The sequence below is a fragment of the Peromyscus eremicus genome, chromosome 16_21, assembly GCF_949786415.1.
Source record: "Peromyscus eremicus chromosome 16_21, PerEre_H2_v1, whole genome shotgun sequence".
In the NCBI taxonomy this organism is placed as follows: Eukaryota; Metazoa; Chordata; class Mammalia; order Rodentia; family Cricetidae; genus Peromyscus; species Peromyscus eremicus.
This window is the reverse complement of record NC_081432.1, coordinates 36,968,257-36,986,698: the sequence shown is the minus strand read 5'-3', so window position 1 is coordinate 36,986,698 and position 18,442 is coordinate 36,968,257. Positions and strand designations below refer to the sequence as shown.

The following is an 18,442-nucleotide window of genomic DNA, read 5'->3' as shown; positions in this document are numbered from 1 at the left end:
CAGCTTGTTCTGACTACAGCGGGTGTTTCCGCCCTTTACAGATGCCACCAGCCTTTCCTGTGGTCCCAGTAAAACCATGGCTGTGTGTTAAGATTCGCTCAGAGCCTGTGGCTCTTTCCAGGAATTCACTGAAGGGTGGGTAGTCATTGAATTCCAGTCCTACCAGGATGCTACTCCCCAGACCTTGTCAAAAGTTACAGGCTGGAGGTATGGCTCTCTGGTTAGGAGCACTTACTGTTCCTAGTTTGCTTCCCAACAACACAGCTCATAACCACCGATGACTCCAGCTTTAGGGAATCTGGTGCCGTCTCAGCTCTGCGGGCAGCTACACACACACACACACACACACACACACACACACACACACACACACGTCCTCCCCCCATACACATAATTAAGAAATTAACAATCTAAAAAGAGAAGAAGGTGATGATGATGATGATGATGATGGTGATGATGATACAGCCCGGACAGAGACACAGAATCTTTACCCACCCGAGAGACTCCCATTGGTTTCCCATTGTCCCTGTGGTTTTCTCCCAGGTTTTACTTGGCAGCGCCGAGGACGAAGACCGGGGCTCGAGCACACCCGACACACATTCCACCCCTGAGCTGCCGCTCAGACCCTTAGTTAGAACACACTCATCTACTAGAACAGCCTAGCAAGGGCCGGAGAGGGTTAAGAGGCCCCTCCCCCAAACTCCGCACACTGTCAGAATAGGAGCCCATCACCTCTTCTAGCTGCTCCTGGGCCAGTTCAAGCTCTGACGCCTCTTCATTCCTAGGCAGCCGATGACGTTGTTCTGCTACTTAAGAGCGCGTGTGGGGCTCCGTTGTGCATTCTGTCCGTCCAGCTCTATCTCGCTCTAAGAGCAGCTGGGGCCTGCTGTCCAGGGCCGCTGTGTCTGCTGATCTAGGAGGGTTCTGCTCTGGGCTGTGATGGGCACCCTGTCTTCTGTGTGGCTGTGCTTTTGTGACAGTTGTCTCTGTAGGATAAATTCTTAGAAGTGGGACGTCAAGTCCAAGGTTACAGATCCCTCATTTTGAGACAGTTTGTCTGCTTAACTTGTACGTCCTGTTACCTGTCCACCAGCTACACTGAATGTGAGGGCCTCTTACTACATCCCCTGACAGACACACAGACACAGTGGCCATCATCAGTCGGGTGTAAGTGGTGCCAGTCTGGAAGATGCTGAGAGATGTTTCCTTTTCACTCCTGGCCCTGTTTAGTCAGCGTAGCTCAAGCCCCTGGACATGTTGCTCGCTCAAGACACTCCTCAGCAAGAAGAGGTCCTGGGGTTGGATACCAAGGTCTTGGCTCGGGCGGATAGCTTGCCTTTGTTGCTTCCTCTCTGGACGGGCACTGGGGAATTTATCATTGTGTACAGACGTGGTTCTGCCTACAGCCTGTGGTTGGCATAGTAACTGGCATATATGTAACCCCCAGAAGCAGTGCTCCCCCATCCTGTGGGTGGCATAGTAACTGGTGTATATGTAACCCCCAGAAGCAGTGCTCCCCCATCCTGTGGGTGGCATAGTAACTGGCATATATGTAACCCCCAGAAGCAGTGCTCCCCCATCCTGTGGGTGGCATAGTAACTGGCATATATGTAACCCCCAGAAGCAGTGCTCCCCCATCCTGTGGGTGGCATAGTAACTGGCATATATGTAACCCCCAGAAGCAGTGCTCCTCCATCCTGTGGGTGGCATAGTAACTGGCGTATATGTAACCCTCAGAAGCAGTGCTCCCCATCCTGTGGGTGGCATAGTAACTGGCATATATGTAACCCCCAGAAGCAGTGTTCCCCCATCCTGTGGGTGGCATAGTAACTGGTGTATATGTAAACCTCAGAAGCAGTGCTCCCCCATCCTGTGGGTGGCATAGTAACTGGCATATATGTAACCCCCAGAAGCAGTGCTCCCCATCCTGTGGGTGGAGCTGCAACAGTTCTCAATTCTCCCCCCTCTCCCCAGGGGGCCCTTAGACGTTCTGAAGAGTCAGTCCTCTTGGGACCCAGGCACTGTCTGTGGCCTGAAAACCCTGGCAAATGCCCCCTCCCGAGAATGTTTCAAATGAGTTCTAGCCTGAATGTGAGGCCTGAAAGTTAGTTTGAGGGATGGGGCAAGCCACGAGGGAGACCCAGACTTAACCTGCAGATGTCTCCAGAGCTTTCACCTCAGTTGGCTGTCAGCCTCCATGTGTGTTGGGTGGTGTGTGTGTGTGTGTGTGTGTGTGTGTGTGTGTGTGTGTTTGTGTGTGTATATATATATATATATATATATATATACCCTAACAAGCAGACCTTTTCATTCTTAGAGTGGGTTAAGCCCTTCTTGGCTGTTTCTGTTTTTTTGTTCCCTGGGGTATGAGAGCCCGGCACCTCATAGATAGCCTGAGAAGCATTTCCATCCTCAGTACCTGCAGAAGGTCCCGACTCACCGGCCTCTCAACTCTGTCTCAGGTTGAGGGAAGGTGTTGGGAGCCGTGTGGCCTAGTTTTTGACCAGTATCTGAGTGCTTGTCCAGCATGTCTCCTGATGAAGCAAAAGCCCATGGGGGCAGACTCACTCGGCAAGGACCAGTGGACTTTGGGGACAGCACGGAGTACTGCTAGGACCTCTCAGTCTGCACATTCTCTTCTCTCTCATAATATTGATGATTCTCTTGGCAGTTTTAGTGTTATTTTGCCAATCACGCATGGGACAGATGTGATCATTCCTGGAAATCACAAGAATTCCTGGATTCATTTTTTCTCAAATATTTTCTCCTAAAATTATTTGGGATGCTTCTCGGGTTTCTTGTCTGGGGATGCCAGCTGTCACTTCAGACCCCGAGAGCTGTTCTGATTCAGTGCTGACAGGATCGCAGGCAGATCACCCCTATTTCTGTAAATATGTTTTGAACAGGATTGTAATTCTTGAAAACGTGTGCCTAAGTCAAATACCTTTTAGTTTTGTAAAGACAGGATATACCTGGCTCAATATTTGGCCAAGCTAGCAAAATGATAAGTGTTTTTGGTTTAAAGATGTTATGGTGTGCCGGGCGGTGGTGGCGCATGCCTTTAATCCCAGCACTCGGGAGGCAGAGCCAGGCGGATCTCTGTGAGTTTGAGGCCAGTCTGGGCTACCAAGTGAGTTCCAGGAGAGGCGCAAAGCTACACAGAGAAACCCTGTCTCGAAAAACCAAAAAAAAAAAAAAAAGATGTTATGGTGTAAACGTTAGAAGAAAATGTATTTGACATATTTGTTTTTGCCGGAGTTAACATTGGAGGATGGGAAAATTTGTTAGTATGGAAAAACATGCTTGTTTTTGATATATAAATAAAGACAGCTGGAGCTCTTCAGGGCTGGCTGCTTGTGTGAAACTCATCAGGTAGTCGGACAGTTCATTTCTTTGTGCCCCTGCCGACAACCCTTCCCCGTCTCAGGACCTGAACCCAGGCTGCGGCTGGACCTCGGCAGCAAAGTCTTTCCAATTGTGGGCCTGGCCTAATACAGTGAGTTCGTGGCTTAGAGACCCAGAGCCTTGGCTTTGGGCAGTTGGCAATCCTTGGTTCCCTGCAGGGAGTTTGCCAGGCAGAGCTGTGTGAGTGAACTGAGTGTGGTGGTCCATGAGGCCCTGGGCAGTGTTAGACCCTCTGTCCAGCTGGCATATGCATGCCCCTGACCAAGGGCCTCCTGTGGCCTTGTACTGTAGCCTCTCACTTTCCTGGGGCCTCGGAACCCTGGGCAGTCAATGCCGGGCAGAGCCTGTCATTTTTATCCTCCTTAGGTTTTTGTCTTCTTTTTTGGTATGTGACAGGGGATGTATATAGTTCAGGCTGGCCTGGGATTGACTGTGTAACCCAGGATGGCCTCAAACTTGCAGCAATCCTCCTGCCTCCACCTCCTGAGTACTGGGATGACAGATGTGAGTCACCGCACCCAGTTTCCATCCTCTTTAAACAAAGGGTCCCAAGTGTAATGTCATGCATTTAAAAATCCTGTGGTCTTCCCGTCCACAAGAGCAGTATCTGCTTGTAGAAGCAGCATCAGGAACCGGGAAAGGAAAGAAAACCACAGTGACTCTGCGCCTGCAACTCAACCCGAAGTGTGTGGACCTTGTGTTGAGGGAGTTCATGCCTGACTTAGTGTCCCTTCCTACAGGGAAGTCGCATCTGGCCATTGTTCAGAAGGTGAACAACGAAGGTGATTGTGACCCCTTCTACGAGGTGCTGGGCTTGGTCACTCTGGAGGACGTCATTGAGGAGATCATCAAGTCTGAGATCCTGGATGAGTCGGACATGTACAGTGAGTTCCGCCCTCTCCATAGGCCCAGAATCCCACTGTGCCTCTGAAATCTGGTATCCCTAGGTAGAAAGACTCCAGTGCAGGGGTGTGGAGGCCCTGGGCCCCTGAGCCAGGCCTAGTAGCCAGCTAGGTGCCCTTCACTGGCTGTGGTGAAGAGGGTACACAGTGCTGAACAGAGTGACAAGAGTCTTCCTCTGCCCTCCCTGTGGAGAGAGGCCAAGGAACTAGAGGGTCCAGATCCAGTCCTCAGGGGTCAGGGATCTTATTTCCAGACCTTCCCTCTTACAGCTGACAATCGAACCCGGAAACGGGTATCTATGAAGAACAAACGTGACTTCTCTGCCTTCAAGGATGCTGACAATGAACTCAAAGTGAAAATCTCACCTCAGCTTCTTCTGGCTGCTCATCGCTTCCTGGCTACAGGTAAGAGTGTGGGAAGCGCCTTCCCTGTGGTTGGGAGTACAGTCACAAAGGGAGCAGCCTGGGTCTCTGGCCACGCCTCCCATGGAGAGAGGACATGTTCACTTTGGAAGGGTCTGGGGATCGATCCCTCTTCTGCTCACCATGAGTGGCTATCAGGGACTTGGAGGAACAGTCTAGTTAGTTTACAAAGCAATCACTGAGACATCCAAGGGAGTACCTGGGAGCCCCAGGCCCTTCAGGCTGTGATCCTGCGATATACACTGCCCCCTGCTGGCCTGCTCACCTGCCCTGAAGAGCCTGTTCACAGCGCCATGCTTGCCCCTCCAGCTTCCATCTGTGTGCAGGGGAAGGGTTGTGTCCACAGATGAGCCTGCACAGCTGACTTGTAGATCAGTGGCCTTTTTCTTCTATCATCTCTCATTCTAAGCACCCTTTGGGCCCGGGTGACAGTTCAGAAAAACACTGACCTCCCATGCTCTCACCCTTCCTCCAGCTTCCTTTCTGGCTCACCTGCTAAAGGTGCAAGAATTCCTTTCCCTGTGTGTTTCCTTGCTGGTCGTCGCTGGCGCAGAGAGTAGTAATTGTAGGAACACTTAATTAACATGCACAAGGGAAGAGTGTGTCTAAATGCTGTGCTGTCTCACTTTAACAGGAAACCACCCAGGGAAGGTTTGTCCCCATCTTACTGATGAGAAAACTGAGACACATGAGTTCACTTATCTGCCCAAGCAGCATGGAATCTCTCAGCCTACATGGCTCTGGTACTAACGATAACTAGTATTATTGTTATTATTATACTAACTAGTATTAGTTAGTACTAGTATTGTTAGTACTAGAAGCCCGAAGCAATAGCCCAAGCAGGGAGGAAGCCATCTTAGTACAGAGTGGCCAGGACCGCTTAGATGTCGGCACAGCAGTGACCCAGCTGCAGGGCCACCTGGTGCAAGCGCCACGTGACGTCTCCTCTCTTTCCTGCAGAGGTGCCCCAGTTCAGCCCCTCTCTGATATCAGAGAAAATCCTGCTGCGGCTGCTCAAATACCCGGATGTCATTCAGGAGCTCAAGTTTGATGAGCACAACAAGTACTTCAATCGCCATTACCTGTACGCCCGGAACAAGGCGGCTGACTACTTCGTCCTCATCCTGCAGGTGAGCCAGCCTCTGACGCTGGGCCTCGGGGCCCAGGCCACCCCCCTCCAACGCCTGTGCGTCCCCCTTCCCATGAGCCACTAGAGAGTGTGCGGCCTCCCCCTGAACCTGTGCTCCAGGTTGCCCAGCCTCTCCCCCAGAGGCCACTCTTGGGCCCAGAGGTCGAGGCCTTGAGTGCTGCCGGCTCCGGGGCCAGCGTTCCCTGTTTGGTAGAATTGCCTCGGTTTAACGCCTCTCTTATTGCCACACAGGCCTCAAACCAGCTCTCTAAGCCAGGTTGTAATCTTAACCCCGCGTTCTTTCAGGGGAAGGTGGAAGTAGAAGCAGGCAAGGAGAACATGAAGTTTGAGACAGGCGCCTTCTCGTACTATGGGACCATGGCCCTATCCTCGCCAGCCTCGGGTGAGTTGTAGGCCAGGTCCTGGTGACCCACTGACACTTGTGACACTTGGGACCCAGCGACACTGACCCTGACCAGGGAGTCAGGCAGTTCCTGGGCTTTGGAAATGGAAATGATCAACGACCTTTGACCGCAGACAGCATGATGAGGTTAAAATGGGCCAGTAGGAGACCCCTGTACCATCATTGACTAGAACATCAGAGCAGGATAGGAGGCGCATGAAGGACTGGGGAATTGGGGTACACAGAGTACTGGTGTCAGGAGGTAGCGCAGAGCCTGCTCGCCTGGGTAAGTTGTAGATGACTTTAGCTCTCCGGGGCCTCAGTTACTGCAGTTTGGTCAGGTTTGGGTTCTGATAGTAGGGGCAGGCATTGGGAGCTGGGTCCCCTCAAGGATGACCTCTGGTCCTGGGTGGCTCAGGTGTTCCCTGTTTAAGAGGTCATGGGGAAGGGTGAAACCTCAGCACCCTAGCAAGTCTCACCCTCCTGGACTTTACCCTGTGTGAACACTCTGACCTTGGCAGAGGTGTGCCAGCTTACTGTAGCAGGGGGAGAATAAAAGCCATCTTTGGTGCCTAGAACAGGGTATGCCAGAAGGGTATTAGCTGTAACTCTTAGAGAATCCCGGTGCCTCATTTGTCATATCCTTTGACGAGAAGCTCCCAATGCACAGGGCCAGGGCATCCAGGAATACCAACACAGCATAACCACTGCTTTCTCTGCCCATGTGTTAGGATGAGCCAGGGTACTGCAGGCTTCTGGGGCTAAGATCAAGGGCAAACAAGTTGGGCTACAGAGCAGGTACCCCTTGCCCGAACGTATCAGGTCTAAGGAAGACTGAGCCGCCCCTGCTGAGAGCATCCTTGGTTTTTTGCTTAGGAGATTTTTGATATTTTGAAATGGTCTTGCTTTGTGACTGGCCTGGAACTCTTCATCCTCCTGCCTTAGTCTCCTAAGAGTCTAGGTGTGTACTCACCTAATGTTTGGGGAACTCTTGTTCAGAAGGACTTGAGGGTGGAAGGGACTCCTCCCAGTGCTGATGTAGAGAACTCTCTGGGTCTTGGGCACAGTCACCTGACCCCAGGTCATGACATTCGGTGTGGAGTTGGCTGGAAGGCAGGGGCGATGACTCTGGACACATTCTCTGCATAGGGCTCTTTGGTCTGTCCTGAGCACCCTTCCCATCTAAGTCTGTCCCTCAGGTGGGACTGTGGCCCACTCCCACCTTACCCTGCTTGAGGTAGCCTGGCCCATCAAATCTGCCTCTCCATCCTGTTCCTGTGGCTTGTGACCCTTCCCAGGTCACTGACTTCCTCCTCTGTTGCTCCAGCGCCTCCTGTGCAGGCTGGGTGTTCCCCTGGCAAGCTGAACTCCCTGCTCTCCTGGCTCTCAGGTAACATGGCATGCTAGAGAAGTGCACAGTGCCACCTGCTGCTAGATCTTTGTACTGCAGCTGCACTAATGACTCCCAGAGGAACCTGGGGACTTGCTCCTAGGCACACTTAGGGTCCAGCCTGACTCTTAATGGGTATTATCTCTGCGAGGCCCAGGGCTCAGTTTCTGGATGGGTCTGCCACTGTCTTGGAAGGGCCTTTCCAAGGGTCCTTAAGTCCTTGAGAAAGCATCACCCAACAGACACACAGACACATAGGACGCTCAGATGATGGGTCTGAGAGTGGAGGATTGTTCCTGACGAAGCCAAGTGCGCACACTCAGCCTGTGGCTGCTGCTGGAGCCTGGAGGCAACGAAGCCCAGCCGGCCAGCACTCTGCTCCAACCCTCTCACAAGCCTCTGCGGGATGGCACGTCATCCCATCAGCTTTCTTAGTCCTTCTCATCCTTCTTCATAGCCTAATGAGCGAGACTACAGCATGGCAGGACGAGGCAAAGCCCCAGAGTAAGGTCATCCCTTTGCCTCTCTATCTACTGTTCTTAGCTAAACTCCACCCCTGTCTTGTTCTTCCCACTTGAAAAATGGAACTAACACTCGACCCACTTCAAAAGCCTGGGGTGGGGGCAATAAATGAGATAGTTGATGTAGAATATGCTTAGAGTCCAACTTTCATTATTTTGTTTTCTCTGTAACAACTAAAATGTGAGATTCCCACCAGCAAGTACTTAGAAAAAAACCAAATGCCAGGTTCTGCATCTGGACTTGGCCTCTCCTAGGAATCATGGGAACAGTTAGTGACATTTAGTCCCCACATGTGTGTGAAGGACCTAGTCAGCCCTCAGATTCTGGCCAAGCTGGTGAGTCCTGCATAGGTCAGAACCAACCCAGGCCCTGACAGCATGTCTAAAACTTGACAAGCCAGTCTGTTAGTTCTTGAGATAGATATGTATTTTCTTGTTTGTTTGTTTGTTTGGTTTGGTTTGGTTTTTTCAAGACAGGGTTTCTCTGTGTAGTTTTGGTGCCTGTCTAGGCTGGCCTCGAACTCACAGAGATCCACCTGGCTCAGCCTCCCGAGTGCTGAGATTAAAGGCGTGTACCACCACTGCCTGGCTTGTTTTATATTTTTATAATTAGTTGTTGTTGTTTTTTTTGAGACAGGGTTTCTCTGTGTAGGTTTGGCTGTCCTGGAACTTGCTCTATAGACCAGGCTGGCCTCAAACTCACAGAGATCCTTCTGCCTCCCGAGTGCTGGGATTAAAGGGCCACCACACCCAGCTTGTAATTAGTTTAACCCCGCCCCATCCCTCTGTGTGTATGTGTGTGTGTGTATTTATGTGTATGGAACCCAAAGCTTTCACACATACTAGACAAGTACTCTACCACTGAGCTAAATACCCAGCCCCTCAATTTTTACTTTTCTTGTGTGAATTTTTCTCTTAATATTTCACAGTACATGCTATCCTGACCCCTTGTTTTAAAAATGGTGACTTGGTTGTCACTCACTGCTTTAGCCCCTCCCTCCATTCTTAGTCTTAGTTCATGAATCGCCAGGAGTTTTTACATCTGTAGCTTGAACCCTGATGTTTGTGTCCGAAATGAATGCTTTTCCATAAATCCCCTCGTCAGGGCAGGCAGGAAGACTCAGAAGGTAAAAGCTCTGGCCTCACAGCCTGGCAACCTGAGTCCAGTCCCCAGAATCTGTGGTGGTATGAGACAGCCAACTCCTGAAAGTTGTGCTCTTAGCTCTGTGAGTGCACCATAGCGTTCACGTACCCACATGCCTGTTCATTCCTGCACGCGCACACACACAAGTTAAAAGAAAAATTCAAATAAAGGGGCTGGAGAGATGGCTCAATGGTTAAGAGCACCGCATCCTCCTCCAGAGGTCCTGAGTTCAATTCCCAGCTACTGCATGGTGGCTCACAACCATTTGGGATCTAATGCCCTCTTCTGGCATGCCGGTGTATATTCAGACAGAGCACTCATAGATAAAATACATAAGTAATTGTTAAAAAATTGTTTTAAAAAATAAAAGTAGAGGCTGGAGAAATGGCTGGGTGGTTACGAGTGCAAACTACTGTAGAGTACTGAGCTCCAGTTGCCTGCACCCACTACAATGCTTGTAGTTTTCTTTTCCTTTTTTAAAATCATTGGATCTTACTCTGTAGGCTAGAATGGCTTTGAACTTGCTATGTAGCGCAAGCTGGTTATGCATGCCAGGTAGCACTGGGAACTTTAAATTCAGCTTTTGGGACTACTCAGTGATAGAGCTTTTGACTGGTGTGTTCCAGGCCCTGGGTTTGATCCCCAGCACTACAGTAAACAAACAAAGTCAGCTTTAGTAAACATTAACTAAACATAACATAAGTAAACATAACATAAACAGTGTTAGTAAACATTAACTAAAGAGCATCTTGTCATTCAAATAATTAAGATGAAATATTTTTTTAAATTTTATTACAGTGTGTGTGTGTGTGTGTATACGTGTACAAGCAAGTATGCACATGTGCACAAGGGAAGTCAGAGAACAACTTGTGGGAGTCACTTCTCCCCTTCCTCTCTGTAGGTCCAGGGGATTGAACTCAGGTCGTTAGTCATGGCAGCAAGTGCCTTTACCTGCTGAGCCACCTTGCTGGTCTTCCAGTGGCCCTGTTTTCTGGTTTTAGTAGTGGAGCCACCACCCAGTCATTGAGTCATCAGACTATGTGTCCTAGTTTTTTCTACGTGACGATCACAGCCGCATGTGGCACCTACATAGTCTTCTTGACTCGGTGACTAGGAACTTAATAGCTCCATGCTCAGACCAAGCCCCCTCGCTCTTCAGAGTCAACTTCTCTGTGCACCTCATTGTTCTTTAAGTGTTCTCATAACTAAGAACCAAGGACGGTTGATAACTTAGTTTCTTCTCGCTTCCTCTGGACTCGAGTTACTACCCTTGCCTGGGGAGAGAAGTCTGTGCTGCCTTTGGAACCTCTGGCTTTCTGGGACAAGGGCCCGTTCACCCCATTCCTCTGCCAGGGTTGGGGTTACACAGAGAGCACACCTTTGACCCTCTTAAGAGCATGACAGGTATTGTGTTGCCAGGGTAGAATTCATAGTGAGAATGCAGACTCTATGTCTTCCTTTTCTTGAGACAAGGTTTCACTGTGTAGCCAAGGCTAATCTAAAATTCATGATCTTTCTCACCTTGGCCTCCTGGGTTCTGAGATTACAGGCATGTGCCACTCAGTTTAGCCTGTGTGTTCTTCCTTTTAATAGATGTGTTTTGTCTTAAAATCCACAGTTTACAGCAGTTATCGTGCTGTGTACCTATAATCCCAATGCTTGGGAGGAAGGGAGGAAGACCGAATTGGAGGCTGACTTATGCTGTACAATGAGACCTTGCTTCAAAAAAGTTTTTAAAATATTTTACATTTTTTGTTTATTCGTGTCTGCATGAATATATATGCATATATGGGTGTGTGCGCCTCTATGTGGAGGCCAGCCAGAACTTATCAGATCCCTTGTCAATTGAGTTACTAGTGTTGACTGGAAACCAGGCTTGATGCAGGGGTGCTGGGATCCCAGTGCCAAAAATCCTCATAATTATGCAACACGCACTCTTCACTGAGCCATCTCTCCAGACCCTGTCCTGATTTTTCTTTTGTTTTGTTTTTTGAGACAGGGTTTCTCTGTGTAGTTTTGGTGCCTGTCCTGGATCTCGCTCTGTAGACCAGGCTGGCCTTGAACTCACAGAGAACTGCCTTCTGCTGCCTCTCCAGTGCTGGGATTAAAGGTGTGCGTCACCACCGCCTGGCTCCATTTTTTTTTTTTTTTAAGTGTAGGTCACTTGATGTAAGTTGGCGTTAGGACAAGATAGTGGTTTGTCTATGTCATATGTGGGAAATCATTGTGTTATATTGACTAATGAGGGGGTTTTGTAGCCATAAATGTCTTGGTTTTTATTTTCTGGTTGGTTTGCTTGGGTGGCATTCTTAACACCTACCATGTGACACTTTTAAGCACACTAACTCACTGACCTGTGTGTACTTCTGTTTGCCCCTGAGAACTGTGACCTCTTCCTGGTGGGGACATGGTTAGAGTCCCTACCATCCATGTCTGAGGTCAGACAAGGAGCTGGGGTGGGCGCCAGGGGAGGCAGGCTCTGTGATTATCTGATTATCTGCTGTCCCTACAGACCGGTCCCCAGCCCACCCAACTCCACTCAGCCGCTCGGCCTCCCTCAGTTACCCAGACCGCAACATAGACATGACGCCCTCCTCATCCCTGGCAGGCAGCAACCAGTTTGGCAGCTGCATTCTGGGCCAGTATGTGTCTGACTTCAGTGTCCGCGCGCTCACAGACCTGCAGTACATCAAGGTAAGTGCCTCCCACAGTTTTCCAGTTCTCTAGATAGCTCTGTTCTGGAGCCAGCATGGGCAGTCCAGACCTGAACACTTTTTTTTTTTTTTTTTGTCTTTAAAGAGAAAACTTAGATGTCACTTATTGTATTTCTCTTGTAGTCCTGGAGATATAGCCAGGCTGTCACCCATGCCAGGCCAACAGTGTACCACTGAGCAACATTCCTAGCACTTCTTGTTTTTTGTTTTCTTGAGACATGGTCTGATTGTAGTCCAGGCTGGCCTCAAGCTCTGAAAATGTCCTGCCTAGGACAATTGATGATGATGGTGGTGAGGGGGGTGTGTGTGTGTGTGTGTGTGTGTGTGTAGGTCAAAGGACAAAGAACAGAGTTAGTTCTCTCTGTCCACTTTTCCATGGGTTCTGGGGATTGAACTCAGGTCCCCAAGCCTGTGTGGCAGGTGCCCTTCCCTCCTGATCCTTCTCGCTGCCCCTGGAACACTTTTCCTTCCAGCTCTTCTGGCCTTCCACCTGGCCACCTCTCTCCTGGCCCCGTCTGGCTGGATCCTCAGCCCTGCACGTCACACCCCTTCTTCTCTCTCTCTCCTCCTCCTCCCTCTGCAGATCACAAGGCAGCAGTACCAGAACGGGTTGCTGGCCTCCCGCATGGACAACAGCCCTCAGCTCGCCTTAGACAGCTGTGCCACCTGCTCGGAGAACTTTACCGAGAAGCCGGAGCTGCCTGTGGTGGATGAGACCACGACGCTCCTCAATGAACGCAACTCTTTGCTGCACAGAGCCTCCCAGGACGGTGCCATCTGACAGGAGGGCCCGGGGACTCCTGCCTGCCCTGCGGGTGTCTCCCCAGTGGGCCCACATGACGTCAGGGAGCCTGTTAGGCTAGAAGGGGTGCAGGTAGATATCCTGCATGACCGAGCAACTAGACATCCCTCCCAGGGGATCGATCTGGCTGCAGATGGGGACCTCTTAACAGCTCTGACATGATGCCTGCCCAGCCCAGCTAGTGAGCAAAGGCTGTTTTTGTCTTTTTTTTTTTTTAAACACTGAGAGAATTTTTAAGCTAGGCTCATTGCTCCTCTTTTTAAATATCATTTTGGGAAGGGAAGACAGGGTTAAGGAACTTTATGTAAAAAAAAAAAAAAAAAAAAAATTTTTTTTTTTCAAGAAACCCAAAGGGGAGGAGGGTTCCTCACCCCAGGAAGCAACAGCCATAACCTGTTCCTGGCCAAGACCTTTCAGCCTGTGTCTGTTGCTCTAAGAACCATTCTTCTGCAGCAGTGGGGGACCTGGAGCCCACAGGAGGGGGCTCCTGGGAGGAAGACAGTTCTACCGAGGAAGCAGGGATCCAAATGATACTGGCATCCACTGCTAGGACACACGCACTGAGGTCACTGAGGCTGAGAGGTGCTGGGGAACTGTTCAGGGACACGATGACCCACCCCGGCAACAGAGAGGACTACATCTGCTCCAGGATCCAGTGATCTCCTAGAACTCGGTCCACAGGCTCTGCTGCTGAGTCGGGACTCAGCTGAGAACCACCCCCTGGCTCTCATCTATCCCTTTGGACAATTTCCTCCTGTTAGGGTCTGGCTCCAAGAGTTAGGCGTGGTCTTTGGCTCTACTGTTGCTTATCTGCTCCTTGGCCATGCGCTCTGTTTTACCAAAGGTCCCCCCTCTGAGGGGACAGCACCTACTTTAGAGGTGACTTGTCGGATACTCCTTCTGGTTCCAGGGCCGAATCTGACCGTAGGTATCTGTGTTAACAGTTACTACTCTACCACCCACAGCTGCAAGAAGAGTCAGGGTTCAGAAGTTCACCCAGGAAGACTTCTTCCCCAGCTCCCCATTCTTATCTCTATACTCATCCCTCTAGGGACTGGGGACAGGACATGTTGGAAGCCACCCAAGCTGGGTCATCACACCCTAGCCTATGTAGCTGGCTGAGGGTCACCTGACCTCTTTTGCCCACTTAAGGACCCCCAGGAAAGGAGGGTTTCACCTAATGTATTCACTCCTTTCCTCAGCCAGTGGAGTCCTGTCACCCCAAGTACTCTGCTGTCTATGTACCCAGAGAATCCCACCTCCTAGGGGTGTCTTGTACCCCTGGCCAGGCTGAGGTCTCCTCCACTCACAGAACTTACTCCTAGAAGCCCAGAGAAGAAGGTGGTTTTCAACTATAAGGGAAAGACACCAGACCTCCAAGTCCTTACGAAACCCTTAGTTTTCTGTAGGTGCGGCATGCTCCCGAGGCCCTAGGGGAGCTGCCAGCTGTGTTCCTGAGAGACCTAAGTGCCAGGTAGAGCAAAACCACGTGGTGGGTGTGAAGCAAAAGTAGCAGGTGCACACACTTCCACAGCTACCTCTCTGCAGACACAGTCACCACCAACAGACAGGCCCCTCCCCTCCCAGCCCGCCCTCCCCCTCCCCCTCCCACATTTAGAATCACTTCTTGCAGAGGGTCATAATTATTTCCAAATATTACTGGTCTGATGACTTCCTCCTCCCAGCGCAATTTTTTCACTTCCTCATCCAACCTCTGGTTCCTGGGCTGAGCCATACCCTGGAACTGGCCTGGTCCGTATGTCTTCCCAGGTAAGGAAGACTTCGCAGGTGGCATCCAAGTGGGTAGGCAAGTCACAGTCGCCGTAGCAAATGACTCCTATTTATTTTGCATTAAGATTTTAATTTGTATATTTTTGTGATTTATTTTGGCATTGTTATGAGTTTGACTCTCGGGGAGTTTTGTTGTTATGACTCTTGTGTCTTTTGTCACAAAACAATGATAATATTTGCTAAACAATATATGGAATTTATTTTTGATTGGTAATAAAAAATGAAATGCATATAAGTCTTGGTGAGCTTATAACTCGGGTGTTTTGCTTCCGGACGTATTTACTGTATACTGTAGAGACAGAAGTGACTGGCTGTCACTTGTGACAGGACAAGGGCGGTTGAATGTTCTGGAACTGTTTGGAAGTGGAATGCAAGCAGAACTTACAAAATGGTATAGTCACAGCAGTGGTCATAGGAGTCGTGGAGTGGTAGCTGTTCACAGAAGCAGGGTAAATAAATCAGATGCCATAGGATTCGATTTGTGAGTGCTGGGATGAACAAATGGCCCTTCTTCCCTCTCTGGGGGATGAGGGCTGTTTGGGATCGTGTTGTTTCACAACATGCAGAGGCTGCTTTTTGTGTATCTTGATGAGCTGGTGTGCTTTCTGGGATGGGGTGTCCATCTCCTGAGACAGCTGACTGAGGTTTTCCTCGCTGTATCACTCAGAATCGCCGCTGTGGAACCCTTTTGTGGCATTCACACATACTGAAAACTAGCATGTGCAATCCTGTGCTCCAAGGCCAGAGAATCAAACAAGCAAAGATCCACATTAAACTGGAGGTTGTTTTGCTTGTGCTTGGAGTGTCAGATTGGGGGTGATCCCCTTGCCTCCACTTCCTGAATGCTAGGAACTCGGGTGTGCACCACCATGCCTATGTTTTTTTTTTGGGGGGGGGTTGGTTTTTGTTTTTGTTTTGTTTTTAGACAAGTTTCTCAAATTATGTACCTCTAGCTATTTTAGAACTTGCTATGTAAACCAGGCTGGCCTTGAACTCACAGAGATTTACCTACATTTGCCTCCTGAGAGCTGGGATTAAAGGCATGTGCCACCATGCCTAGCTCTGGTTTTGAGACAAGACCTTGCTCTATAAAAGGTGGCTAGTCTCCATTTGCCTCCCTTTCTTCCATTACCCTGGTGGAGCTGGACATGCTGGCAGGTGGAATCCCAGCACACAGGAGGCTGAGGCAGTAAGATCATGAATTTGAGGTTAGCCTAGGCTGTACAGGAAGACTCTGTCAACGAGGGGAGGGGGAGGGAGGAAGGCACTTTGGTAGTCAACAAAGAGAATATCCCAGATGGAAGGGTAACACAGATATGTGTATACAGGGGTGGGAAGAAATGCCATCCATCTGTCCATCCCAAAGATATGTTTGGTGCTGAGCTCCTGCTACACACGAGCTGCTACCAGCCCCTCAGTGAGTTTTGTGAGGAAGAGCCCCGGAAGGGATCATCACTCAAGGCCTTTGCCCTTTGGTCACTGACACCTAGGACATTTCTTCCCAGTCGATAAGGCTTGCCCCTCATTTCATTTAAACCTCTGCTCAAAGGTCACCTCCATAGAGAAGCCTTCCTTGATTACCTTCATGTCAGAGATAGCATCTCCTTAAAGTTCCCTTATTGTCTCTGTATAACACTTTCTGCTAGATCTTAAATTGTAGACTCGAGTGTTTTCTGTTTTCCAGCACGATTCTGAGCACCACGAGGGTGAAGCTTTTGTCCCTGGCAGAGTCCCAGCCTTTAGAAAGGTGCCTGTCCTGCATGTACTCAGGGTAGGAAATGCTTGTCAAATGAGCAAATGAAAATCTTGGCTGGATCCTTGACCCAGTCTAATCAATATAGTCAGGGAAGATCATACTGAGTGAGGGATGTTTGAGCTAAGAAATGCAGAAGCCAGCCAGGGAGGTCAGATTTCATAACTGTGAGGGTTTTGCTTTGTTACATTCTTCTATTTTAAAATTTTATGTTTGTGTGTGTGTGTGTGTATACACATGCACCATACAGCACATGTGTAGAGGTCAAAGGACAACTTTGTGGAGTTGATTCTCTCTTCCCTTTACATGGGTTTCAGGGATTGAACTCGGGTGGGCAGTAGGTGCCTTTATCCACTAAGCCATCTCACCAGGCCATGTTTTGTTTAATACAGGGTCTCTTTGTAGCCCAGGCTGGTCATGAAATTTCATTTACCCTGCCTCTGCCTCCTGAGTGCTGGGATTATAGTAGTTATGAGTTTCAAATAATAATGAATACATGTTTTGCCAGGCAGTGGTGGTGCACATCTTTAGTCCCAGTACTTGGGAGGCAGAGGCAGGCTGATTTCTGAGTTTGAGGGCAGCCTGGTCCACAGAACCAGGACAGCCAGAGCTACACAGAGAACAAACAAACAAACAAATAAATGTTTTGATAAAAAGTAGAAATGGTCTGTCCTAAATGACCACTAAGGAAAATGTCCCAGGGAGCGCCAGTAAGAAACCTAAATGAAAGTCAAGTGTCTCCATGGAAGTTGTGATGGACCAGAGATGGGGCAAAGAAGGACAGAGAGAAAGAGTCCTCTGCACTGAAACACCACACGAGCAGCCTGGATTCTTCATATGCTTGGATGCTGACAGTTTAAAGGACCATCTGTTGTTTTCCAAATCTTACTCAATCTTCTTTTACTCAAGGTTTTTAGCCTCAAAAAAAAAAGTAGAAAAGGGAGAAAAAAAGTCACTTGAGTTCCTTCCTCTCCTGTAGGTTGTTCCTTGCTAGCGGATGGCTTCAGACACGTGACTCATTTCATGCACACCATCTGTTCCCTCTTGGTGTCAGCATTTTATCTTGACTCGGAGACACAGTGAAAACTTAAAGGTTGAATCCACTCTAAAGCTCTGGGACTTTTTTCCTTAAAGGCAGCAAGACAGCTCCAATGCAAAAGAGCAGCCATGTCTTAATTGCTTCTGCTGGTAGCTTGTTCTGTCATCCGCAAGAGGCAAACTTCTTGTAGCATGCAGTACTGCTCAGATAATAAAAACAGGGAAGCAGAGATGTGATTCGCCAGCCACTATTCTGAGTTTATAATGTAAAAGAATTACTGCCAACTTTGTAAAGACTTGGGGGAAACTTTTAGTTTTTAATGTGTGTGTGTGTGTGTGTGTGTGTGTGTGTGTGTGTGTGTGTGAATGTGCACACTGGGAACCACCTTAGGGTCCTCTGCAAGAGCAGCATGTACTCTTAACCACAGAGCCATCTCTCCAGTCCCTTGTTCTGATTTTGAGACAGGATCTCACTATATAGCCCTAGCTGGCCTCTGCTAGGATTACAGATGTGCTGCCATATCTGAATCAGATTTTTTTCACAAAACATTTTCCCTCTTATCTTTCCTCATGGGCCTTATTGCACCTTATCTTCTACACAACTTTTGACCATATTGCACATACTTTTTTAGGTTGGTATTTTCAGGGCAGTAAGTTACGTCTACAGAATCCTTTTTTAAAAATCATTTAATGGGCTGGAGAGATGGCTCAGCAGTTAAGAGTACTTACTGCTCTACAGAAGAACTGGTTCCCAGAACCCACGTGGTGGCTCACAAATGCCAGGAACTCCAGTTCCAGGATATGCAGTGCCCTCTTCTGGTATCCTTGGGCACCTACACACAGTGCATATACACATACTTGAGTCCACACATACACATAAAACAAAACTAATCTTTCAAAATATTATTTAAATTGACATGTATAACAAGTGTACTTGTACTAGGACTCGGGGGGGGGGGAGTATAGAGAAAAATACAAAGTATGTGGATACTGTAGAGAAGTTAATCACAAAGACCAAATGCAAAGG

At 49.0% G+C, this 18,442-nt stretch overlaps 1 protein-coding gene across 1 annotated transcript in view; it reads left to right on the top strand.

Annotated features, from left to right (window-relative positions):
* Positions 1-14,859, top strand: part of Cnnm4 (cyclin and CBS domain divalent metal cation transport mediator 4) — a 42,937-nt gene extending 28,078 nt beyond the window's left edge. The window contains exons 2-7 of the mRNA XM_059282066.1: positions 4,146-4,289; positions 4,578-4,712; positions 5,691-5,860; positions 6,166-6,262; positions 11,830-12,011; positions 12,615-14,859. Coding sequence (XP_059138049.1) covers positions 4,146-4,289; positions 4,578-4,712; positions 5,691-5,860; positions 6,166-6,262; positions 11,830-12,011; positions 12,615-12,812 — 926 coding nt within the window. The 3' untranslated portion in view covers positions 12,813-14,859. The remainder of the gene's footprint in view (positions 1-4,145; positions 4,290-4,577; positions 4,713-5,690; positions 5,861-6,165; positions 6,263-11,829; positions 12,012-12,614) is intronic.
* Positions 14,860-18,442: the final 3,583 nt, after the last annotated feature.